The 26,801-nt window shown below is 45.5% G+C and overlaps 1 protein-coding gene across 1 annotated transcript in view; it reads left to right on the top strand.

Annotated features, from left to right (window-relative positions):
- The window catches only part of LOC115164225 (A disintegrin and metalloproteinase with thrombospondin motifs 12), a 44,122-nt gene extending 17,321 nt beyond the window's left edge, over window positions 1–26,801 (top strand). Inside the window, exons 3-25 of the mRNA XM_029716488.1 lie at window positions 7,375–7,558; window positions 7,770–7,899; window positions 9,582–9,675; window positions 9,782–9,865; window positions 10,486–10,610; window positions 10,726–10,875; window positions 11,012–11,155; window positions 12,211–12,355; window positions 12,442–12,534; window positions 12,661–12,806; window positions 12,945–13,114; window positions 13,356–13,489; window positions 14,246–14,366; window positions 17,454–17,698; window positions 17,824–17,965; window positions 18,331–18,457; window positions 20,753–20,963; window positions 22,030–23,235; window positions 24,082–24,234; window positions 24,692–24,868; window positions 25,007–25,153; window positions 25,324–25,474; window positions 25,659–26,801. Coding sequence (XP_029572348.1) covers window positions 7,375–7,558; window positions 7,770–7,899; window positions 9,582–9,675; window positions 9,782–9,865; window positions 10,486–10,610; window positions 10,726–10,875; window positions 11,012–11,155; window positions 12,211–12,355; window positions 12,442–12,534; window positions 12,661–12,806; window positions 12,945–13,114; window positions 13,356–13,489; window positions 14,246–14,366; window positions 17,454–17,698; window positions 17,824–17,965; window positions 18,331–18,457; window positions 20,753–20,963; window positions 22,030–23,235; window positions 24,082–24,234; window positions 24,692–24,868; window positions 25,007–25,153; window positions 25,324–25,474; window positions 25,659–25,774 — 4,395 coding nt within the window. The 3' untranslated portion in view covers window positions 25,775–26,801. The remainder of the gene's footprint in view (window positions 1–7,374; window positions 7,559–7,769; window positions 7,900–9,581; window positions 9,676–9,781; window positions 9,866–10,485; window positions 10,611–10,725; window positions 10,876–11,011; window positions 11,156–12,210; window positions 12,356–12,441; window positions 12,535–12,660; window positions 12,807–12,944; window positions 13,115–13,355; window positions 13,490–14,245; window positions 14,367–17,453; window positions 17,699–17,823; window positions 17,966–18,330; window positions 18,458–20,752; window positions 20,964–22,029; window positions 23,236–24,081; window positions 24,235–24,691; window positions 24,869–25,006; window positions 25,154–25,323; window positions 25,475–25,658) is intronic.

The raw sequence follows: 26,801 nt of genomic DNA on the forward strand, positions 1-26,801 counted from the left end.
ATTGTAGGGAACGTATGTTTTTGGTTTGACATTGGATGTTGGAATGAAGCCATACGTTTCCTGACCGGTAAAACTGAACGTTTTTTAAACGTTCTGAGAACAGAAGTGAAAATTACACCTGTTCTGGGAATGTTTATTTTTAGGTTGCAGGGAGGTTTTATTAACGCTCTGAGAATCTAAGAGTCTTCAACTATAAGGTGCTTTTTTGAGCTCATCTAGTTGTGCTATTGAGGAACTTGAGAAAGCACACTTGGAGTTGTTTTAATACTTTTACACAATTACTGTTGTTTATGCGATCCAAAAAAACAGTCCATTTATAAATTGCAATCTGGGTCAGGGGGGCATAATTTGAAAGCTTGTTCTATTGCCAACATGACTAGCGACATTTATAAAATATGATCTTATAGTGTTAGGCTTTCACAAGGCAATTCAGAGAAGCAGATCATCATTTTGGTGCGCATAAAATTGAGTCACGAGTACATTCAGATGCGTGGTCTGCGCCATATTTTCTATACAATACAGCAAACAGGCTCATTCTATTCAGGACAACCCAGGGCATAATGCCATGTCATCTTGTAACTGTACATCAAACATAGTTATCATAAACATTAACACTCTATATTACATGAGTTTTATGATATGGAAATGTAAAGTGCACATTTGGACTCATGGGTGTTTGGCTTGCTTGTATGACATCAAAGTGGTATTTATTATAATCCTTGTAATTTACAGCATTTCCCTCACTTGGACAACAAAACATTTGCAAAAGCCCAATTAGCGGAGGGATGAGGGCAACTTCTTGTCACGCGCTGTGCTCAAGTTCAGAACGGCTATCAGTCAAAACCCATATAGAGCGTGGAGACACTAAGCTCTGATATCATGTATAGCAGTGGTTCCCAACCAGAGTAACCGGAGTACTGCCCGGAGTACCCCTTTGTGCATTTTACCAGTAAGTCTATGGTCTCATGACTCTTCTCAAGTACACACTCTGTTACAGCATTAAAATGTAGGTGCTTAGTGCCAAAATATGCTATTTTTACCCTCTATATGGGTATGAGTGTAAAGGGCTACTGTGGACAATTACATTTTTTGGAACATTACCATAATATTGGCAAGAACGGGCATTAAAGAGAACCATACATTCCCTGAACGTTCTGAGAATATCGCTTGAGAACTTTCCCAAAATGTAGTAAAAATGACATTAAACAGAACCACATGTGAACTTGTGTGGAGTGGTTGTGGAAGTACTGAAATTCCCATAGAAGAACGTTGTTTCTTAACGTTCTAGGCAAATTTTTAGAACATGACTTGAAATAGAACCGTGCGGAAACTTGGAAGTACTGAAATTCCCACAGAATAAAGTTTCTTAAAGTTCTCATAACTATTTGAGAACTATCACGGCTCAGGAAAAGACCCAGATGCAGACAGTTCGAATAATGGACATTCATTATATAAACAGTGGGCAGGCAAAGGACAGGTCAAGGGCAGGCAGGGGGCGGTAGTCCAGGGCAGAATCCGAAAGGTACAGAGCGGCAGGCAGGCTCAGGGTCGGGGGCAGGCAGAGGTCAGTAATCCAGGGCAGTGGCAAAAGGTACAGAACGGCAGACAGGCTCAGGGCAGGCAGAATGATCAAAAACCCGGAAAACTAGAAAACGGGCTCAAGGAAACAGGAGTAAGAAAAACACGCTGGTAGCATTGACAAGACGAACTGGCAACAGACAAACAGAGAACACAGGTATAAATGCACAGGGGATAATGGGGAAGATGGGCGACACCTGGAGAGGGGTGGAGACAAGCACAAAGACAGGTGAAACCGATCATGGTATGACAGAACGTTCCTAGAAAATTAAATGTTTGAACTTTTAGGAAACATTCTGTTAAAGTAAGGATAATAGGAAATACGAAAAGGTTTTTTGTCAAGCAACTCCTGCACAAAGGGAAGGTTGTATGCAAAATAACCATAGGACAACCACGCTCTCGCCAAGCTCTAAGAAACATAGTTCTCAGAACTTCATGTGCTAGCTGGGTATACTGAGCTGGAAAGAAAAGTTGTGTTTAATCATCGTCCACACCATCCCTCCCCAGTCCCCACCTCCCCTCCCCATGTGTCCCAGTAAGGAGTGGAAGGCCACAGACACACTCTGTTACAGCAGTCAAGCAGCCAGCGAGGCAGAAGGCAGCTTACCCCTGGCCGCCCGTCCCTTTTGGCCTGCACTCCAAAGCCCAGCAGAAGCAGGAAACAGAGCTAAAACAGTTCCACATGGCTACTGTATTACAGCTTCTCTGGCTCTGGCACCTCACACTAGCACACACACTTCCTCTCAGACACTCAAAGGGGAGGAGGAGGATTAGGGGGAGGAGGGGGAAGAGGAAGAGGAGGAGGAAATGGTGAGGCTTGGAGAAGGCAGGCTGGGTCACTTGGCAGAACTTACAATGAGCAATTTAGGACTCTGTCTGTCCTAATTAGTTTAGGACTTTCTGAGTTGATCTCTTTGTTTGTTTGTTCTCACTATCCATGTTTGTTTCCTGAAATTCTCTGAAAGTACATTGAAGGCACTTTGAATGAGGAACATAGCTTTTCTTTCTTTCTCCCTTTCATGTTCTGTGTTGTTGAATGTTAGTGGAGTAATAGATGCCTTGACAGCTTGTGGATGGTAGTTTAAGGATTACAGGTAGTATCATGCGTTGATCCCTATGCAGATCACTTCTGAGTCAGGGTGACTGTTTGGATGGGCCTCTTGATTCCTTACTAGCTGATCTGCCACCCTTCATCTAGTTTTTTCTTTTGGGACTGAAATAATAACTGACTGAGGAAAACATCTAGAGGAAACAGCCTCCAATCCATTACCCAGATAGATATGGAGTGCACTCCACATCTTCTAGTTGGAAGGAGGTAAAACAAGCAAGCATGTATTAGTCTATAAAGTGTTTATTTTGGTATCTATAGAAATAGATACAACACAGAGAAACAGTCAAAACACCAGCATTCATCTGGGCTTCGTAACTGACCATATAACAATGACCGACTGAGTGTCTGCATGCTTTCTCAATGAGTCCACTGAGCTGTGAGAGCCCTGGGTTGCTTCCACTCTCTTTGGCTCAGTGTTGCAGAGCCCTTGGTAGAACTGAATCACTCCCATGGTCTAACCATTACAGCGTTTCCCGAACTCGGTCCTGGGGACTCCAAGAAGTGGGGTTAAGTGATTTTTGAGCTTGATGACTAGTTAATTTATTTTTTAATCGGCTGTGTGATGCTAGGGCAAAAAACTATGTGCACCTCTTTGGGATCCCCAGGACGAAGTTTGGGAAATGCTGATCTAACCACTAATCAGAGAGAACACAGTCAGAGCCATATATACATGGAGAGTTTGGCCCAGAGAAATGAATAAAGATATCTATGGTTTGGCCATTGTGGTTCCAATCAAAAAGTGTTATGGTGCCAGATGACATCACATACTTCTGTGAGAGGCATGTTCGTGCCTCTACAAGCTCTCACAGACTCACGTCAGAGTTAGACAATCATCCATGTTTCACAAATGTCAAAATTAAAAGTTGTTCAAAGGGTCAAATTTCAAAGTTAAGTTTAGGCATTAACTCTGAAATCTTTTATTTATTTTTACCCCTTTTTCTCTCCAATTTAATGGTATCTAATTGGTAGTTACAGTCTTGTCTCATCTGTGCAACTCCCGTGCGGACTCGGGAGAGGCAAAGGTCGAGAGCCGTGCGTCCTCCGAAACACAGCCCAACCAAGCCGCACTGCTTCTTAACACAATGCCCACATAACCTGGAAGCCAGCCGCACCAATGTGTTGAAGGAATCACCGTACACCCGGCGACCATGTCAGCGCATTGCACCCGGCCCGCCACAGGAGTCGCTAGTGCGCGATGGGACAAGGACATCCCTGCCGGCCAAACCCTCCCCTAACCCAGACGACGCTGGGCCAATTGTGCGCCGCCCCATGGGTCTCCCGGTCGCGGCCGGCTGCAACAGAGCCTGGACTCGAACCCAGAATCTCTAGTGGCACAGCTAGCACTTAGACCATTGCGCCACTCGGGAGGCCTAACTCTGAAATCTTAAGGTTAGGCATTAACTCTGAATGGTTAAGGTAAGGGTTAAGGTCTAGGATAGGCTTAAAACAAACATGCAACCTTTAGCACCAGAGACAGATGCTTACTCCCATCCGCCAACCCTGTCCACAACACCCTAGCTAAACCAAAACCTATTTGAAGGTAACAGCGCTTGCCCCTAGTGGCCGGTTTCCACGTCATCTCCCAACGTCCTCGGACATGGATGGACGTCTAATACTGACTTGTATCACAGGTGACCAGGCTGCATCCTTTCTGGTTAGCTTTGACCAATAGCAGTTCACAGAATTGGCAACCAAACTGAAAACCTGAAACGCTAGAATCAGAAATACATTTGAAACAGTCATTATGAATGGGTGAATGGAGTGCTATTGCTTTATAGGATTCTCTGACCATGGTTCACCTGTGATACCTGTGATTGTGTTTGTTATGTCCCTGACTGGGGGATCCGCCATAAGCACAGAGCCAGGTGCTCTGACATAGTGGTTGCTGAGGGACTATTGCCTAAAGTATTTTGCACTCGCTGAACCCTCAGCGCACAGTAACTAGAAACTCCAACCTAGCCTCCTGAGACATAAACTTGGCTGGAGAGAATAGCAGATTTTCTAGATAGAGACATGCAGTAGACTGCAGGATGCGTAAGAGCAGAACAGCACAGCACTTGGATGAGTGGACTTGAGTGGATGGCAACGCTTGCCCCCCCCCCCTCTCTCTCGCTCCCTCTTTTTCTTTTTTGCATGTTGATTTGGAGATGCAGAGAAGGGCACACCAGGTGCAGTTTGGGCTTGTTAGTACATACATTTGACACACACACACGTTGCACTCTCTGCATGAGGGAATGCGCCCCAGGGCATTGATGGATGCCTCCCTCAAGTAAATATCTCTGCCCTAACCTTAGCTGTAGGTGTTTAATGAGGGAATACAGATAAAGATACAGAACTGCAGCACTAGCTTCTTTACTGATTTTCATGGCTCAGGAATTATATATCAGAGTTGTAGGAATGTTATACCTCACATTTTCCTTTTTAGTCATAGCAAGTTACAATATGTTGGATCGGTACTCTGTCTCTACACACACACACACACACACACACACACACACACACACACAAATGAAATTGTATTGGTCACATACACGTGTTTAGCAGATATTATTGCGGGTGTAGTGAAATGCTTGTGTTTCTAGCTCCGACAGTGCAGTAATATCTAACAAGTAATATCTAACAATTTCACAACATATACACAATACACACAAATCTAAGTAAAGGGATGGAATTAAGAATATATACATATATGGACGAGCAATTTCAGAGCGGCATAGACTAAGATACAGTAGAATAGAATATAGTATATACATATGAGATGGGTAATGCAAAATATGTAGAGGCGAAAGAAACGCGTACCGATTTAGGCGAGGTGCTGGTTAGGAGTTTTTTGTATGCTATTTTAATACATGAGAATTAACCAATGATATCAGGCCACACCCGGCCATGATCACAGACACTATATAAATGAGTCATCCTGTAGTGTTTGTCATTATACCCTGATGAAGACAGCTTATCTGTCGAAACGTTGGACATAAATATTTTTGCATCTGAGCTCCTAGAGTGTCCGGCTTTCCTTTATTTACATTTTTAAATGCAAAATATGTAAACATTATTAAAGTGGCTAGTGTTCCATTTATTAAAGTGGCCAGTGATTTCAAGTTTATGTATATAGGGCAGCAACCTCTAAGGTGCTAGTGAGGGCTATTTAACAGGCTGATGGCCTTGAGATAGAAGCTATTTTTCAGTCTATCGGTCCCAGCTTTGATGCACTGTACTGACCTCGCCTTCTGGATGATAGCGGGGTGAATAGGCAGTGGCTCGAATGGTTGTTGTCACAGGAAGGCCAAAAAGTTTATCAAGGACATCGGGTGCTGTAGGTGTCCTGGAGGGCAAGTAGTTTGCCACCGGTGATGCTTTGGGTAGACCGCACCACCCTCTGGAGAGCCCTGCAGTTGCGGGCAGTGCAGTTGCCGTTCCAGACGGTGATACAACCTGACAGGATGCTCTCAATTGTGCGTCTGTAAACGTTTGTGAAGGTTTTAGGTGCCAAGACGAATTTCTTCAGCCTCCTGATGTTGAAAAGGCACTGTTGCGCCTTCTTCACTACACTGTCTATGTGGGTGGACCATTTCAGTTTGTCCGTGATGTGTACGCCGAAGAACTTGAAGCTTTCCACCTTCTCCACTGTGGTCCAATCGCTGTGGTTAGGGGGGTGCGCCCTCTGCTGTTTCCTGAAGTCCACGATCATCTCCTTTGTTTTGTTGACGTTGAGTGAGAGGTTATTTTCCTGGCAGCACACTCCCAGAGCCCTCACCTCCTCCCTATAGGCTGTCTCGTCATTGTTGGTAATCAAGCCTACTGTTGTGTCGTCTGCAAACTTGATGATTGAGTTGGAGGCGTGCGTGGCCACGCAGTCATGGGTGTACAGGGAGTACAGGAGGGAGATGAGCACGCACTCTTGTGGGGCCCCAGTGTTGAGGATCAGCGAAGTGGAGGTGTTTCCCTCCTTCACCACCTGGGAGCGGCCCGTCAGGAAGTCCAGGACCCAGTTGCACATGGCTGGGTTCAGACCCAGGGCCTCGAGCTTAACGATGAACTTGGAGGTACTATGGTGTTGAATGCTGAGCTATAGTCAATGAACATCATTCTTACATAGGTATTCCTCTTGCCCAGATGGTATAGGGTAGTGTGCAGTGCGATGGCGATTTCATCTTCTGTGGATATATTGGGGCGGTATGCAAATTGAAGTGGGTCTAGGGTGACTGGTAAGGTAGAGGTGATACGATCCTTGACTTGTCTCTCAAAGCACTTCATGATGACAGAAGTGAGTGCTACGGGTTGATAGTCATTTAGTTCAGTTACCTTTGCTTTCTTGGCTACAGGAACAATGGTGGCCATCTTGAAGCATGTGGGGACAGCAGACTGGGATAGGGAGAGATTGAATATGTCCGTAAACACTTCAGCCAGCTGGTCTGCGCATGCTCTGAGGACGCGGCTAGGGATACCGTCTGGGCCGGCAGCTTGGCAAGGGTTAACAAGCTTAAATGTCTTACTCACGTCGGCCACAGAGAAGGAGAGCCCACAGTCCTTGGTAGCGGGCTGCGTTGGTGGCACTGTGTTATCCTCAAAGTGGGCGAAGAAGGTGTTTAGCTTGTCCGGAGAAGGTGTTTAGCTTGTCCACACACACACACACGCAGTGTACATATACTGTATACCGTTTGTGTGTGTTTCCCCCCCCACAGAAAGGTCTCTTTACCTTGCCTGAAGGACCCCACTTCATTCAGCCAGTCCAAGGGTCCACTGATGGGGCTGTCGAGAGGGAGGGACCAGAGCCCCATGTGGTCTATCCCAGCGTAACCACAGCACAACACAGATACCGACGCAGCTCTGAGGCCCGGGACACACACAGCCCCTGTGGGGTCAGAGGTGAGTAGAATATATTAGAACATAACTCAATGAAATAGACTTGAATACAATTAAATATAATACAATTGAATAGAGTTTGTTTTGTTAGATTGGTTTGGCTTTTGTAAATGTTTTGTATGAGCACAAGGAGTGCTCAAGGTCCTATTTGTCCTCTTGTCTAATACAGTAGATTGTTTTACCTCATATCTCTGTGCTGCTGTCCATCCTGCAGACTCACCAGGTGATTCCCTGGTGGTGGAGAGGGAAAGAGAGGACTGGGAGAGGGAACAGCAGGAGGAAGAGAGGGAGAGAGAGGAGGAGACGGCTCAACATCGCTCCCAACGCTCCGTCAGCAGGGATAGGTGCACAGCATTGTTTCTCCTACCATTGGATAGGCGGGTCGGGTGGCAGAAAAGAGTTTGGCTTATATTGACACATTTTATGCCAGTAGGAATCAAACTAGGCGACTGGTGCATCTTTTTTCCCCTCGAACTCTTTGAAAATGAGAAATTATTTGGAATGTGTTGATTTTCCGACATTCTGGACTTTCTGACGGCCCCCCCCCCCAGGTGGTAAGGGTAGGTAAGAACACATCCGCCACGCTGATCCTCAACACGGGGGTCCCTCAGGGGTGCGTGCTCAGTCCCCTCCTGTACTCCCTGTTCACTCATGACTGCAATGCCAGGCACGACTGGAACACCATCATTAAGTTTGCCGATGACACAACAGTGGTAGTTCTGATCACCAACAACAACGAGACAGCATATAGGGAGGAGGTCAGAGACCTGGTCGTGTGGTCCCAGGACAACAACTTCTCATGCAACGTGAGCAAGATAAAGGAGATGATTGTGGACAGGAAAAAGAGGACCGAGCACGCCTCCATTCTCATCGTCAGTGCTGTAGTGGAGCAGGTTGAGAGCTTGGAGTTCTTTGGTGTCCAAATCACCAACAAACTAACATGGTCCAAGCACACCAAGACAGTCGTGAAGAGGGCACAACAAAACCTATTCCCCCTCAGGAGACTGAAAAGATTTGGCATGGGTCCTCACACCCTGTCTTGTTGCTTTTTGTTCTATGTTGCTCTGTCTGTGTGCTACATCTTGCTTGTCCTATGTTGCTCTGTCTGTATGCTATGTCTTGCTTGTCCTATGTTACTCTGCGTGTGCTCATTGTTCTATGATTGTCTATATTGTAATTGTTTTTAATAACCTGCCCAGGGACTGCGGTTGAAAATTAGCCCTTCTGGCTAAAACCGGCACTTTTACTGAAACGTTGATTAATGTGCACTGTCCCTGTAAAACTAAAATAAACTCAAACTCAAACCCTAAAAAGGTTCTACAGCTGCACCATCGAGAGCATCCTGACTGGTTGCATAACTGCCTGGTATGGCAACTGCACGGCCTCCGACTGCAAGGCACTACAGAGGGTAGTGTGTACGGTCAAGTACATCACTGGGGCCAACCTTCCTGCCATCCAGGACCTCTATACCAGGCGGTGTCAGAGGAAGGCCCTAAAAATTGTCAAAGACTCCAGCCATAGTCATAGACCGTTCTCTCTGCTACCGCACGGCAAGCAGTACCGGAGCGCCAAGTCTAGGTCCAAGAGGCTTCTTAACAGCTTCTACCCCCAAACCATAAGACTACTGAACATCTAATCAAATGGCTAACCAGACTATTTGCATTGCCCCCCCTTTTATGCTGCATCTACTCTCTGTTATTATCTATGCATAAGTCACTTTAATAACTCTACCTACATGTACATATTACCTCAATTACCTCGACTAACCGGTGCCTCCGCACATTGACTCTGTACCGGTACCCCTGTATATAGCCTCGCTATTGTTATTTTACTGCTGCTCTTTAATTATTTGATACTTTTATTTATTATATTTTTAGGTATTTTTCTTAAAACTGCATTGTTGGTTAATGGCTTGTAAGTTAGCGTTTCACTCTAAGGTCTACACCTGTTGTTAGATTTGATTTGATCATCGTCTGTAACTGAAATTGACCTCTCTTTCTTTGTGTTCCTCTGTCCTGTTTTGAAGGTGGGTAGAGACCATGGTGGTGGCAGACACTAAACTGATCGACTACCACGGCAGTGACAACGTGGAGTCTTACATCTTCACCATTATGAACATGGTGAGCAGGGAGGATCAACCCTTTACCTAACACTCCGTCCACACAGGACATATACACAGCAACAGTGCCATGTCATGACAGCAGTGTGTGTGTGTGTGTGTGTCAGGTGGCAGGGATATTCCATGATGCCAGTATAGGAAATGCCATCCACATCACCTTGGTCCGCCTGATCCTCCTGCAGGGAGAGGAGGTAATCAACACTTCACCTTAACACAGACATACCATGAAGGCTCTTAATGAACTTTTTCATTGGCAAAAAAAAAAAGTTAGGAGCACCAAACAGTAGCCTATAGGAGCACCAGAAAAAGGTATTAGGCCTGTTGGAATCCCATCTTTGAACTAGCTATCCAGACCCTTTTCTTCCTTCCAGTGCTTTCTTAAACCATACTGGGCAAGTTAGCAGGTTTTTAGCCAGCTAGGTTTGCTAGCCAGTTAGCAAATTAGAGCCCAGCATATGATGTCTGTTGACATATAATCCTAAACATCTAGGATTGACATAATTCAAATAAGAGGAGTGCACTAGGGCGGCAGGTAGCCTAGCGGTTAAGAGCTTTGGGCCAGTAAACCGAAAGGTCGCTGGTTCAAATCCATAAACTGACTTGGAAAAAATGATGTTGATGTACCCTTAAGCAAGGCACTTAACCCTAATTGCTCTTGTAAGACGCTCTGGACAGCAGTGTCTGCTGAATGACTAACATGGAAATGCACAATATCAAAACAACTCAAACATCCAAGTCTTCAGCTGATGTGTTGTGTTGCCTTTTATCTGTGCCTCTATGTTGATGGTGTTGTTCATGTTGTCTACTTTAGAAAGGGCTGAAGATCATCCACCATGCAGACACTTCTCTGGCCAGTTTCTGTGCCTGGCAGAAGAAACTCAACCCACTAAGTGACACACACCCTGCTCACCACGACGTGGCAGTGCTGGTCACCAGGCAAGACTGCAGCCGTACGCACATGAACACCCATATACTACACTGTACAACTGTGGATTGTGTATGACGATGCTAAGGTCCGTGTGTGTGTGTGTGTGTGTGTTTTGACCACCAGGAAGGACATCTGTGCAGGGCTCAACGAGCCGTGTGAGACCCTTGGTCTGTCCCATCTTTCAGGGATGTGCCAGCCTCACCGTAGCTGCAACATCAACGAAGACTCAGGACTACCTGTAGCCTTCACCATTGCACACGAGCTGGGACACAGGTATTGTGGCTGTGTGTGTGTGTTTTTCACCAATTTCTACTTCGATCTAAGTCAAAACTATCTAAGTATTCTTATCTAAGCCTATTGCTTCGATCGATCAAATTCAAAAAGACCATCTCGTCTTTGTTTTCCTCAGCTTTGGGATCCACCATGATGGTCAGGGGAATGACTGTGAGCTGGGCGGCAGACACCCCTTCATCATGTCCAGACAGCTAATGTACGACACCTCCCCCCTTACCTGGTCCTCCTGCTCCAAAGACTACATCACACGCTTCCTAGAGTGAGTCTCTGTCTCTCTCTCCCTGTCTGCTGTCTGTCTGTCTCTCTCCCTGTCTGCCGCTCTCCCTGTCTGCCGTCTGTCTGTCTCTCTCCCTGTCTGCCGTCTGTCTGTCTCTCTCCCTGTCTGCCGTCTGTCTGTCTCTCTCCCTGTCTGCCGTCTGTCTGTCTCTCTCCGTCTGCCGTCTGTCTGTCTCTCTCCCTGTCTGCCGTCTGTCTGTCTCTCTCCCTGTCTGCGGTCTGTCTGTCTCTCTCCCTGTCTGCCGTCTGTCTGTCTCTCTCCCTGTCTGTCTGTCTTTCTCCCTGTCTGCCGTCTGTCTGTCTTTCTCCCTGTCTGCCGCCTGTCTGTCTTTCTCCCTGTCTGTCTGTCTTTCTCCCTGTCTGCCGTCTGTCTGTCTCTCTCCCTGTCTGCAGTCTGTCTGTCTGTCTCTCTCCCTGTCTGCCGTCTGTCTGTCTCTCTCCCTGTCTGCCGCCTGTCTGTCTCTCTCCCTGTCTGCCGCCTGTCTGTCTCTCTCCCTGTCTGCCGCCTGTCTGTCTCTCTCCCTGTCTGCCGCCTGTCTGTCTCTCTCCCTGCCTGCCTGCCGCCTGTCTGTCTCTCTCCCTGCCTGCCGCCTGTCTGTCTCTCTCCCTGTCTGCCGTCTGTCTGTCTCTCTCCCTGTCTGCCGTCTGTCTGTCTCTCTCCCTGTCTGCCGTCTGTCTGTCTCTCTCCCTGTCTGCCGTCTGTCTGTCTCTCTCCCTGTCTGCCGTCTGTCTGTCTCTCTCCCTGTCTGTCTGTCTTTCTCCCTGTCTGCCGTCTGTCTGTCTTTCTCCCTGTCTGCCGTCTGTCTGTCTTTCTCCCTGTCTGCCGCCTGTCTGTCTTTCTCCATGTCTGTCTGTCTTTCTCCCTGTCTGCCGTCTGTCTGTCTCTCTGCCGTCTGTCTGTCTCTCTCCCTGTCTGCTGTCTGTCTCTCTCCCTGTCTGCCGTCTGTCTGTCTCTCTCCTTCTCTTTGTCTCACCCTCTCACTTCTGTGTAGTTGTTTGATGCTAACGTGGATGAGGTGATTCTCTCTGATTCCTTAGTCGTGGTTGGGGTTTCTGTCTGGACGACCGTCCCTCAAAGAAGGATCTGACCACCCCTCTGGCCCGACTGGGGGTCCGCTACACCACACAGCACCAGTGCCAACTACAGTACGGCCCCAATGCCACCTACTGCCACGAAATCGACGTGAGTTACACACACACACATACACACCACCACCAGTTCCTAGTCTGGATGGGAACTTATTTCACCTAGGTTTGTCTTCCTTCTAGAACGTGTGCCAGATCCTGTGGTGTTCAGTGAATGGGTCCTGTCGTTCTAAACTGGACTCCCCCATAGATGGTACTCGCTGTGGCCCTGAGAAGGTAGGTTGAGGCTGTGTGTATCTATGTGTTTGTACGTGTGTGTGTTGTGGGGTGCTGTTTCACTGGCAAGTTTGCGATGGTGTTTAGAATGTCCTCTCTTATGTGTGTATTTGTTCTCCCTGTCAGTGGTGTATCTCAGGGGAGTGTGTTATCGTAGGGAAGCTACCGGAGACAGTGAATGGGAACTGGGGACAGTGGAGTAGCTGGTCTCACTGTTCCAGGACCTGTGGGGCCGGGGTGCAGTCTGCTCACAGGGAGTGTAACCACCCCAAGTAAGAACTGATCCCACATCTGTCTCTCCTTTCCTATCCTCGCTTATTCTCTCCTCCATCTCCTCTTCCCTCTTCTCCTTTTTCCACCTCCCCTCTTTCCATATTTGATTCAAATGTGTGGTCTTTTGTTTCCCTCAGACCAGAGTTTGGTGGGAAGTACTGTACAGGCGAGAGGAGGCGTTACCATATCTGTAACACCAAACCGTGCCAAAAGGCCAAACCCACCTTCAGAGAAATGCTGTGTAGTGAATTTGACACGGTGCCCTACCAGAACGAACTCTACGAGTGGGTCCCTGTGGCCAGCCTATGTAAGAGCTAAAATCATCACACACACATACCACAGTAAACACACCGAGACACATATATATATATATATATACACAGGCCTCATCGTTCCAAGAGTTGTGGTTATATGTATCTAGCAGCAGGGGGCAGCATATACATGCGTTTCCAATACTATTCCAAAACTCAAAAGGGAATTAAACTTTTCAATACTTCCACTGATCCAACCCTCCCCCCCATCTCTTATCTCTTCCGTGCCTCGCCCAGCGAGTCCGTGTGAGCTGCATTGTCGTCCTGTGGATGAGCATTTCTCTGAGAAGATGCTGGATGCTGTGACAGACGGAACTCCCTGCTTCATGAACAACAACTCCAGAAGCCTCTGTGTCAACGGAGTGTGCAAGGTAGTGTGGCTGGGTAAGAGAGAGGGAAGGGGGAGGGAAGGGGGAGGGTGGAAGAAAGTAGGTATTATGCTGCGTTCAGAACCATGTGGGAATGTGGTAATTACCAGTTGTGAAGTTGTAAAATACAAGTTGGATGCATTCACGTCCTTTGAACTCGTTGAGAAAGGCCTATTGGCTAATGGCAAACAAGCCGCTTCAGCCATAAACTAAAAGTACAGCTATCGTGCTTGTAAACAAATTATAGTGTTTAAAACCATATTAATAGTATGCTTGTTATAAATAATGTTTTGTTGTTGCATTTAACTGCTGGGGTCATTTCCTTAGTAGGTGACGTCAGAGGTCAGCGTGTGGGAGATGGCGGCGCTCAGGGATGATAGATGAGTTTTCCACTAGTATTTACGATTTGGAGGGATTTTTTCCCAGTCGAATGCTCATATTTACCAGTTTACGAGATGTTATGACCGCAGCATAAGTCCTGTCTCTGCAAGGAGAGAGCATGGGGCCTGAGATAGATTTAAGATAGGGTCTATGCCTGTTGGAGTTGAGAGGGAATCTGTTCGTTTTTTCCCCCTTCTGTCTGTGTATCTCTATGTGTACCTGATCTGATTACTTTGAATCTTTACCTTATCCGTGTCTGTGTGTCTGTGTGTCTGTGTGTGTGTGTGTGTGTGTGTGTGTGTGTGTGTGTGTGTGTGTGTGTGTGTGTGTGTGTGTGTGTGTGCACACGCGTGCATAATTCTTGACCTGTGTGTGTAGGAGGTGGGCTGTGACTATGGTATAGACTCTAACGCTGTAGAGGATCGTTGTGGAGTGTGTCTGGGCGATGGTTCCTCCTGTGAGACTGTCCAGATGACCTTTGATGGGGGGGATGGCTTCGGTGAGTCTCCTATCTCCTTCCTAAATCTCTCCTCCCATACCACCAAAACATCTCCCACAACGTCTTCAAGCACTGGTTACAGGATTGTCATTGTGTTGTTGCCATGTGGTTGTCATGGCAGCGCTCTGTATGGGAGTATACAGCTGTTTATTCTGCTGTTTTTGGCCACTACCCTCTGTGTGTGTGTGTGTGTGTGTGTGTGTGTGTGTGTGTGTGTGTGTGTGTGTGTGTGGTGTGTGTGGTGTGTGTATACAGTTATTTGTCTTGCTGTCTTTGGCATATTTGACTGTCTGACTCCGGTACAACTGCATTTTTGAGAGAATGACTCACTAGTGACCTCCGTGACCTCACAGCCAGAGAGAAAGATAGATGGATAGGTTTTCTCTTCAGAGCAGGACATTATTGTAGCTTACTATACTGCCCTACCAAGCAAAAAGGCAGTAACTGCTCATATGGTTGAAAAATGAGTTATTGTCATTTTCGCTACATAAAATACATGCTTAATCATGTGGACTAGTATCCCACCTGTATTGTATTGTGTTTTGGAGTAAATGAGGGTCATATTAGCAGTAACTGCAAGAGTTACTGTGAAACCAAGGTAAATGGAGCATTTACTGCCTTTTACCTTGGTATCATATCCTTCTATTCTGAAGTGATACATTTCAACCTGTATGACACTAACTAGCTAGCGAACATAGACTAACAATGCTACCTGCTCCCATGAGAGGAGATCCGCAATTGATACCAATTTCAATCTATTAGCCCTATAATGAATTATATTCCGAGATTTAATCTGAGGGTTTCTTTGAATCAGTACCACACACACCATTTCTAGCCAGCGGACAGCCACCTAGCTAGAGCTGGCACGGCCCTACCAAAATGTCAAAACCCACCTAGCTAGCATTCTGCTCCCATATCAGGCGATCAGCAGTTTATACCACCTTCAATCTATTATCCTTAGAATGAATATAATCCCTATCATTTTATTATGACATTCCATGGGTTATTTGAATGAGTAACGTTACACCACACACACACACGATCTCACGTCAGTTGGACGTGCACCCCATACTTTCACTTACTGAATTGTCAAAAGCCACTCACATCTACTCACATGTCCAGGGTTTCTGAATTTCTTTTATATTCCGGTACTGAGTGACTGTCCCGGTCAGGAAAGTTCAAATCCAAAATTGTGTCCATCACCTTTGTTGATGGTGTATGTAATTAGTACAACAAGCTTTGGCATGCCGAATGTGCGCTCAATGTGTCCGCTTCAGTGCCATCATTACATGAATGCGGGATTTTTTTTTTTGTTGCCAAAATTACTTCCACCAATCCCTGTGGCGTAGATGATTATAGTATCTATGCGGATCAAAGTTGCCATGTGAGTGTGCATTAGGACAGTACAACCACGTCAATATTAGGTTTTATTCCTGTCAATGTCCATCCATGCAATTTGTTTTGATTTGTAAATAAAGATGCAAATTTAAGAGGCTTTTTGGGAGCAGGTATGAAATGAATAGATTAACTGATTTGTGACAGTGAAAATTAGGATGATAATGTTTGCCCAAGATAAAATCAACATTGATTCTATCGTATATTATAGAATAAAATAACTGAAAAGGATTATGATCATATGTTTGCACACCACCAAATGTCAGTATTAATTATTATCATCTTTGACAGAAGAGAATCATTCCCTGATTATTTGCTCTATTTATTTTAGTTGATTGTGGAGGGCCACATTCCAACAAAGATTCCTGATCTGCCCCCTTCACCTGAAGTCACAGTTTTTATTTATAATAAATCTCCAAGCAGCTGATCCTCACATATCATATTCAGATGTTGCAATCAAGCCTTGAATATATGGCAACAACTCCACTCAGCACTTTGGAGGGCCCAGTCCCCAATTGACCCCTTAGACCCGACGCACAGACAGTTATAGTGCACCTGAAAGTACCAGACATACGTCTTCAGATATAAGCAGTATGGCACACAATTCAACCTCGCCAATCAGAGGGCAAGGTAAAGCCACTACCTAACCAATCCTTTCAGATGTATAAGAAGTTCCGGAGCACAGGGTTGGATTACCGAACGGGCAACCAGGGCAGATGCCCCGGGGCCCCCAACCAAAATGTTTTTATTGGGGGGGGGGGGGGAGAGGGGGGTTTGGGTTGTGGGTCCCCCAGATAGCATATAGAATTGTGTATAATTGCATGAAATTAGCTTTAAAACCGCAAAATGTTCTCTCAGCCTCATGGCAAAATGTGAACAATAGCATTAGATGAGCTATAAAACAGCACATTTTTCTCTCTGCCCCATGGCAAAAAGTGTAGAATTGCAGGAAATAAGCTTTCAAACTGCAGGTAGTAGGTAGATCCATTCCAGTGCTGGCCGCATGATCCCTTCATATCTGGTAGGACAAGTCATCCAGGACTGGGAGAAGGGAGTGAGCTTTATGTTTGGAATGCAGACCCAGATCTCAACCTTACCTCCCAGACATCCAGTGTGTGTGTGTGTCTGTGTGTGTGTGTCTCCAGTGCCCTTTTACGGACACCCTCCGGCTCAGATGTATGAAACTTCAAAGGGCAGAGCTGAGATCCAAAGTAATGCTTACCCCCCCCCCCCTCCTTTACCCTCACAAACAGACACACACCAACACCTCCCCCACGCATCCACACACTATTAAAAACCAGAGACCCTACCAGAGCAGTGCCCTCCCACACACATTGTTACAGACGAGAGACAGGGTTAACCCACCCCGCCACCCAAGGCACACACACACACACACGCCACTCTCCCACCCTCTATTAAAGATCACAGAGAGTCTGGAAGTCTGGATGTTGGTGTAACCATGTAGCTGGCTGCCATGGTGGCCTCTCTGTAAGCTCTGGCCTCTCCCACGTTGCGACCTGCAACCATGATTCATTCTGTGTTTAACAGTGTCTTTGTCATGCCTCTGCTTGCATTTCATTTCTTTAGCTTTGATACCATTGTAGGTTTAGGGTCCCACAGGGTTTTCAGGCTTTTGTTCCAGCCCAGCACTAACACAGCTGATTCGCCTTCTTCTCCTTCCTCCTGTCACAGGCTACGTGGACGTGGGAGTGATCCCAGAAGGGGCACGTGACATTGTGGTCCAGGAAATGGAGGAGGCGGGGAACTTTCTGGCTCTGCGGGGTCAGGGGTCAGAGGAGTATTTCCTGAATGGCGAGTACATCATCCAATGGAATGGAGAGTACAAGGCAGGTGGAACCACCTTCTACTACGAACGCAGCGGGAACCTGGAGAACCTTACCTCCCCTGGACCCACCAAACAACCAGTCATGATCCAGGTATACACACCATACACATCACACCATACACATGAAGAAATCCAGCTAGATATTGACCAGCTAGATCAGGATTCAGATATGATACACACAGCCTAACCGTTTAGTGTGTGTTTCCTGTTGTCCAGTTGCTGTACCAGGAAAAGAATCCAGGTATAAAGTATGAGTACACCATCAAGAGGAACCGCCAGACAGGAAATGAGGTCATCAAGTCGGAGTACAGGTGGAGGCATGGGGCCTGGACAGACTGCAGCACCACCTGTGGGCTAGGTGAGGGGTTGTCTTTTAAACAACTTATTATATGCTTTTTATTTGTAGTCCCTGTGTTAACTTGTCATGTGTTGAGAGTTGTGGATTTTGGATTCTGATGGTCTGGACTTATTACATTCTAATCAGACAGGTGAGCAGTATTGAGTGTAAGAGCATACAGTGTGATTTATTCAGACAGAAACCTTTTGGTATATGCTAAGTGGGATGCTTCGGATGAACCAACCACATTGAAGTTTACATTTAACAGGTTAAGGTTAGGGTTAGGTAGGGTTAAGGTCAAGGTTAGGGTTTAAGGTAGGGTCATCCCAAGGATCCCACTTAGCATCTACCGAAACCTTTCCCTGCCTGTGTTCTGTGACGTCCAGGTGAGCAGCAGCAGCCTGTCAGGTGTTTTGAGTTGGAGGTGGGCGTGGTCGATGAGGCTCTTTGTGACCCAGAGAGCCGCCCGGAGGACCGACACCGCAAGTGCAAGAACATGGACTGCCCCACCAGGTTCCTTAGTTTCCCGATTACTATGACGAATACTCTATAACACCTGTCTTATTTCTACTATAGTATTATGTTATTAACACTGTAACTCAGTTACATTGTTAATAACTATGGATAATCTCTCATGGGTAAAAGTAATGTACAACAATCCTTTATGTAAAATAATAAATAATGGTTACTTCTCTGAGAACTTTGAATTGTCAAGAGGCGTAAAACAAGGTTGCCCTCTGTCACCATACCTATTTATTATGAACTGTTAGCTTTAAAAATCGAATGATAACATTAAGGGGCAACAAATGTATGGATTAGAGACAAAAGTATCAATGTATGCCGATGATTCAAGTGATTCTCTTGAGTCCTCAGTCTTCAATCTTGAAGGGCCTCATTGAGGACCTGGATAATTTCTCCAGTTTCTCTGGACTCAAACCCAACTATGATAAGTGTGCTATATTACGGGTTGGATCTTTAAAAGATACAAACATTTAAACTGCCATGTGGTCTCCCGATGAAATGGGTGGATAGTAAAGTCTATGTAGTTGGTGTACATATCCAGGAAAAGTTAAGCGATCTTGCAACTAGCAAACTTAGCAAAATAGATAGAATTCTGAAACCGTGGAGAGGGATACACCTATCCATTTCCAGGAAGATTAACCTGATTCATTCTCTAGAGATATCACAGTTTATATATTTATTCATGCCTCTACCAACTCCAGAAGAATCTTTTTTCAAATCATGCGAGGAAAAAATATTTCACTCTTTTTGGAATGGCGAATCAGACAAAGTTAAACGAACATATTTATGTAACGAACATAAGGGTTTGGAGAGTTAAAACTATTAAATATTAAGGCATTAAACCTCTCTCTTAAAGTCTCCATTGTATCTAAATCCAAATTGGGTTTCAAGCAAGCTACTAAGAGAGGCCCATCCTATGTTTAAAAGTATTACAGCAAATAATATGGAAAAATATATATATATATTGGAAAAATTTACAAGAAGGGTATAATATTTATGGAGGACATTTTAAACAAGGACGGTAAAATGATGTCATACAAGCAACTAACAACAGTGTATGGAGGTATATGCTCCATACAACATCATAATCAACTCATCTGCATAGCTTGCTCTTTGGGGTTTTAGGCTGAGTTTCTGTATAAGCACTGTGACATCTGCTGATGTAAAAAAAAGGGCTTTATAAATACATTTGATTGATTGGTAGCTGCTCTGCCACAAAATTGGAAGAGACCGTTACTTCAAGAAGGAATTAAATAATTAGTCTCTCTGCCACCCATTAAAAATCATAAATGGCTTAAAATGATTAGTATAAATCACTTAAAGTCAAAAGGTTTAACAGCAATGCTGTATAAAATTCAAGTCAGTTGGGAACAGTTCTTTGATGTCCTTATACCTTGGCAACAGGTCTATGAACTGACATATAAAACAACAATTGACACATAATTCCATTTGTTTTAATTTACGCTATTACATAAAATACTTGCTACAAAAATAATGTTCAATATATGGGGCATTGAACAGTCAGCCTTGTGCATAGTTAGTTTCCAGGCATGGTTGTTATGTCATAATATCAGGGTTCAGATGGACCAGCAAACTGTATTGTTACGGGATCTGAAAAACCACGATCCGTCAATGTGAAATATTATTATACTCTTGGGTAAAGTATTTATTTATAGAGCAATATTAGTAGAAATGCTACAAATAGGGAGGTTCAGGACCCTCATAAGACATCATAGTGAAATGGAGGGCTGTATTGCAAATGGAAATAGCAAAATGACATTATACTGGAAAAGATGGGTGAATCTGTGAACATCGGGAGGGTTGGAGTTAAGATCAGAATGAATGGTGGATTGGCCGCTGTGGGTGAAAATCCAGCACTTGTAGAAATTAGGAATATATGTATAATTATTTAACTACATTAACTACCGTAGATGTGAGCAAAAATAGCTGTAAGTAGCAGTAGAAGTATTGTTGTCCATTAGTTTACTCCAATCAGGGTAGGGATGGTAGGGTTGGAGGGGAGTATAAATAAAACATTTAAATAAATGTGATTAGAAATTATGCAAACAATTAAATTGATGGAACCCACAATCTATCTGCAATATTAATGCTGATCTCAAATAAATACGGTTTAAAAGCGCAGTAACTCAACAGGTGTTATTAGTGTCTGTTATGACTGTTGGCCCTGTTGTTTTTTGACCCCTATTCATTTCAGAAGCAAATCAGACCAACACAAATTTGTTCAGGGCCCTTATCTCACACTCTCTCTCCTCTCCCCCTGTGTAGGTGGTGGGTGGGGGGCTGGCAGCTGTGCTCTGCCACCTGTGGTTCGGGAGGGGTGAGGAAGCGCACAGTGCTGTGTGTGCGCACGGTGGCCGGGGAGGAGAGGGTGCTCCACCCTGGGGACTGTAAACAGCTGCTCAAACCCAAACCTGTGGTTCCCTGCAACAGAGACCTGCTCTGTGGACCCGACTGGGCCGCGGGCAACTGGAGCATGGTACTATTCTCTTCTTCTCATTTCTCTCCCATTCTCTGCCACACTCTCTCTCTCTCCTTGTTCTGTTAATAACCTATTTAATCTCTCTCTCTCTCCTTGTTCTGTTAATAACCTATTTCATCTCTCTCTCTCTCCTTGTTCTGTTAATAACCTATTTAATCTCTCTCTCTCTCCTTGTTCTGTTAATAACCTATTTAATCTCTCTCTCTCTCCTTGTTCTGTTAATAACCTATTTAATCTCTCTCTCTCTCCTTGTTCTGTTAATAACCTATTTAATCTCTCTCTCTCTCCTTGTTCTGTTAATAACCTATTTCATCTCTCTCTCTCCTTGTTCTGTTAATAACCTATTTCATCTCTCTCTCTCCTTGTTCTGTTAATAACCTATTTCATCTCTCTCTCCTTCTCTGTTAATAACCTATTTCATCTCTCTCTCTCTCCTTGTTCTGTTAATAACCTATTTCATCTCTCTCTCTCTCCTTGTTCTGTTAATAACCTATTTCATCTATCTCCTTGTTCTGTTAATAACCTATTTAATCTCTCTCTCTCTCTCCTTGTTCTGTTAATAACCTATTTCATCTATCTCCTTGTTCTGTTAATAACCTATTTAATCTCTCTCTCTCCTTGTTCTGTTAATAACCTATTTCATCTCTCTCTCTCCTTGTTCTGTTAATAACCTATTTCATCTCTCTCTCCTTCTCTGTTAATAACCTATTTCATCTCTCTCTCTCCTTGTTCTGTTAATAACCTATTTCATCTCTCTCTCCTTCTCTGTTAATAACCTATTTCATCTCTCTCTCTCCTTGTTCTGTTAATAACCTATTTCATCTCTCTCTCTCCTTGTTCTGTTAATAACCTATTTCATCTATCTCCTTGTTCTGTTAATAACCTATTTAATCTCTCTCTCTCTCTCTCCTTGTTCTGTTAATAACCTATTTCATCTATCTCCTTGTTCTGTTAATAACCTATTTAATCTCTCTCTCTCTCTCCTTGTTCTGTTAATAACATATTTAATCTCTCTCTCTCTCTCCTTGCTCTGTTTTTAACCTATTTAATCTCTCTCTCTCAGTGCCCAGTTACATGTGGTGGTAGTGTGCGCACCCGGACCGTCACCTGCCTGACCGCACCCCCCAAAAAGTGTGACATCAAAACCATGCCTCGCTCCAAGTCGCTGTGTGCCCTGCAGAGCTGCCCAAGCGCAGGCCTCCGACGGCGCCCGGGACCACCCCCTAAATACCGGCGTGTCTACCTGCCCAAGAGACCCCCAACCAGGCAGCCAGTTACGCACACCTGGGGCCCCAAAAGCACCAGCACCACCACTACACCCGGAACCAGCACTGTTACAGTGACTGAGAGAACTGCAACCCCCATCACCACCTCTACCACCAAGCCCCTCCAACGGTCCTCCACAGCCACTGATATCATTGACGTCGATGACCATGTGGTGAAGAATGGGCGTGTGGAGGACAAGGACGGGGCGTTTCTTACGACCAGTACTACTGAAACGGAGAACGGGGAGAGGGACATGAGAGAGAAAGAAGAGGAGGATGAGGAAAAGGAGGAGGGGAGTGCAGCTGATTTTGTGTTTCCAGATTTGGGGGTTATGTACACCCCGGGGTATGACTATGTAGTGGAGGATGGGACTACAGAGGAGGAGGGGCTTACAGATCTGGACATTTTTACCACGGAATCCTCTCGCAGGACCCCCATCCAATCACCGTCCACCGTGACCACCGCCAGGTTACACCCTACGTCCACACCACACACACCACACACAAGTGCACACTGGGCTATGAACGCCAGCCACTACACCACCCCTTCTATCAACCCTTTCACCAAACGGACAACCAGGGTGCCCCACACCACCCCTATACCCCGGGCACACACAGCGGGGATGAGGAGTACACTTATAGCCCCTTACCACACTACACAAGGACTGTATCCCATTACAGAAGGCATTTTCCACACTAGCGATGCCCCGTACTTCAGCAGCCCAACCCCAGAGGCCCCCAGCCCCACTGTGAGGATCATTAAACGGAAGAAGCCCATTGAGACCCCCAAGAGTGGCAGCGCTGTTCCCCGTTCTAAAAAGCCAGGCCCACATTCTAAAAGGCCTGCCTCGCGTTCTAAAGGCCCCTCCCCTCATTCCAAGGGCAAAGGTCAGGAGCAGAGACCAGGAAGTCCCGTAGTGACCTTCGCCAGTGATTATGGCTACCTGAACGCCCAAGAGCCAATCAACATGGAGGTGTTCTGGTTGGCGGGTAATTGGAGCGAGGTGAGTACAGGAGAAAAGAACCCTCTGTGTTTATGAGCTTGTTGATGACCCTATAGCCCAGGGTTGGGCAACTTTTATAGGGATGGGGGTCACAAAAAAATCTGAACTCATCATGAGGGGCCGCAGTTGCTGGTGGATCTGCGTACCCACGTCCATACCATAGTTAATTTCGTGCAAATCTACACATTTTGCCATGGGCTGTAGAGAAAATGTTTGCAGTTTTAAAGAAAGTTTGCTGCAATTCTACACATTTTTACATGGGGTGAAAAGAAGATTTTGCAATTGTATAACAAATTTCATGCAATTCTACACATTTTCCTATAGGTTGCCATTTTAAATATGATATCTGAGTGAAACTAGCTAATAAAATGAATGCGGGCCCCCCAGCCAGTAATTCGACCATGATAACAAGTTTAGATACCTGGCCGCTAAACTAACTTAGCAATCTAAAAAATGTTAGCTGACATGGGCTAATTGACTGACTGTCAGTGACTGGCAATAACAAGAGAAAAAAACTGCTGACACGTTTCTAAATTGCACCTTACGTATTCTACTATTCTAACTCACAACAGTAAGTTGAGACACTGACTGAGTTCCTACATTTGTTTCATTTGTATTATTGATTTATTTTTGGGGGAGTTGGAATTGATCCGAGGGCCTTCGATGGTGGGGTGGACCGCCAGTTGCCCATTCCTGCTATAATCATACAATGCATTTTGGCTATTAGAATCACTGATGTAACAGTCAACACCCTCATAGTGAACAATCACACGGCAGAAACATTTCTACACTGTACTACATACTTTCCGTCTTCCTCTCTCTCTTCTCACCTGTTGTCCGGGCCAGTGCTCAACGTCGTGTGGCCTGGGGGCAGTGTGGAGGCCAGTGCTGTGTAGCTCCCAGCAGGAATCGGACTGTGCCAACCTGAAGAGACCAGAACCAGCTCGCACCTGCCACCTGCGCCCCTGTGCCACCTGGCTGAGTGGCAACTGGAGCAAGGTCAGTAGCCTGGATACACTGTACCTGACTGTCTCTGCTTTCTATAGCTAATATAATAATATATGCCGTTTAGCAGACGCTTTTATCCAAAGCGACTTAGTCATGTGTGCGTACATTTTACATATGGCTGGTCCCGGGGAGTTTTACCCACAATCCTGGTCTTGCAAGCACCATGCTCTAGCAACTGCAAGTTTATGCTACTTTTCTACCAGTTTCTACAACTTGCCTTGTTAAACTACGCAAGACAGCAACACGTCAGCTAAAGCAGAAACAAGTGTATTAGTGACATTATTGCATGGCCATATGAAATGCAATGTCCTTTACATGCCGAGTCGAGGACCGCTCTAAAATAAAAGCCTACAAATCGCATAATAAGAAGGACAGGAGGTATTATACTGACTGTCTCTCTCCCTCTCCCTCTCTCCCTCTCTTTCTCTCTCTCCCTCTCTCTCTGTAGTGTCCGAAAGGGTGTGAGGTGGTGGGGAGGAGGCAGCGTGAGGTGCAGTGTGTGGACGAGCAGAAGGGACGTCCACTGAGACCGTTCCACTGCCAAGCCCTGTCCTCCAGGCCGCCCAGCACCCTGTCCTGTCGTCCCCAACCCTGCCAGCCCTGGAGAACCTCCCCCTGGGGACAGGTACATATACACACACATGCGCAGACACACATATATTGACACATGCTGACTGGCTTTGGTCCATATGCTATTTTCTAGTATTAATACGATTAATTGAGTTTGAATATGATTGTAAATATGCACTCTTTTCATCGCCAGTGTTCTCGTAGCTGTAGTGGTGGATTGAGGGAGCGGCTGGTATACTGCCCTGAGCCGCAGCGCTGTAGCGACACCCAGAGGCCAAACGACACAGAGACCTGCAACCTGCAGCCCTGCAGCTACTGGGACCCACAGGACTGGGAGGAGGTAAAGGTTCCAGGGAACATATTTACTTACAGTTCATGACTTGCAGCATATTGATTTACCTACGGTATGTGCAAACGTTGTGACTGTCGCATGTTCAGAGTGTGTATTGCATGGTGCGATTTGTGTCTGTGTGTGTTAGTAACGTCTGTTGTCTTCTGTGCATGTGTCAGTGCTCTGTGAGTTGTGGCGAGGGGTTGCAGCATCGTGTGGTGCGGTGTGTTGTTGAGGACTCCGACTCTGTGGAGAACAGTCTGTGTGAGCAGAGCAGCAGGCCTGACACACTCAGGAAATGCCACATGCAGGAGTGTCAGACTAACACCGGTAAGACAAACGCCCATCCCTCCCTGTTGGCTATTTAGCAAGGATATTTCACCATAAGATAAAGAAATAGTTCATACTGATGCTATATTTGTTTGAGATGTATGCTGTTGATCGACGTACAGTACATTGCGGTTGAACTAAGCCAGTGGTCTGTCCTCTCCTCTCCTGCGTTGTGATTGTGTAGGTCCGCTGTGTAGGAAGAACAGCATGTCGTCTCGGTTCTGTGACAAGCTGAAGCTGCTGGGCCGATGTTCCCTCAGGTCCATCCAGAAACAGTGCTGTATCACCTGTAGAGGGTAACTCTGACCCTCACTACCTGCCTCATGGACCTCAAATGCATACATACAGGGCATCCACACTGCGATCCTATTGGCGGATCTCATCTCTAGTGCAATCAGCTGGCAACAGCCTTTTCATCATCATCATCATAACCCCCACAGACCGGTACCTATATGGGGTGGGAATTCGAGAAGCTAAAGTACTGTATATTGCTGCTGTATGCAGTTTGTCTTAGCCTTGCACCTTCCTAGCTCATACTGTGTAACCCAGGGTATCAGGCCTCCAACAGCCTCAAAAGACTTAGTTATGTGAACTTCTCACCCATGTCCCGCCTGCTTTCCAATACGGTTGAATGTCAGTCAGAATGTCAAGCTGTGTAAAAGCCTGTTTGGCGTGCATTTTTTTTTCAATACCAAGTGTCCCCACTAATACAGTAATGATGGTTACAGCCAGTAACATCCCCTTTCAGCTGGTATTTGCCTGGTATTTACATATAAATTATGTGTTGACAGTGGGCATTTTCTGGCACTTACTTTAACGGTGCTGGATTTAATGAATCCCCCAAAAACTAATTATTAATGATAAGGTAACTATTATGTAATGAACATTTTACTATGACACTTCTAAGAAAATACTTGGTAAATAGTAGACTGTACAATAAAGATTCATGTTTTTAATTGTAGTGTTTTTTTGTATTGTGTTATTGTGTTTTTATTGCTCTTGTTCTCAGAGCTCTCGGGGGTACTGTGGCTCTGGACAGCTGTTTTCCTTAAGCACAGATCTGGGATCAGCTTACGCACCTCAAATTCTAACTTTAACATTAAGGGGAAATCATACACCTGACCAGGGGTAACTTCCTCCTACTCCGGTGCTGTGTGTCTATTCTGTGGTGCTCCTCCCCTTTATTAGGCTGGCCAATGAGAATGAGGTGTTGCAGGTCATCCCTCTCAGGCCTCAGTTAAGATGGCCACTGTGTTTATATGATAGTGTACAGATGCTATCGTCTTCATCATAAAAGCCTTCAGCAATAAATACAATGATGAAAGGA

The sequence above is a fragment of the Salmo trutta genome, chromosome 27 (assembly GCF_901001165.1).
Source record: "Salmo trutta chromosome 27, fSalTru1.1, whole genome shotgun sequence".
NCBI lineage: Eukaryota > Metazoa > Chordata > Actinopteri > Salmoniformes > Salmonidae > Salmo > Salmo trutta.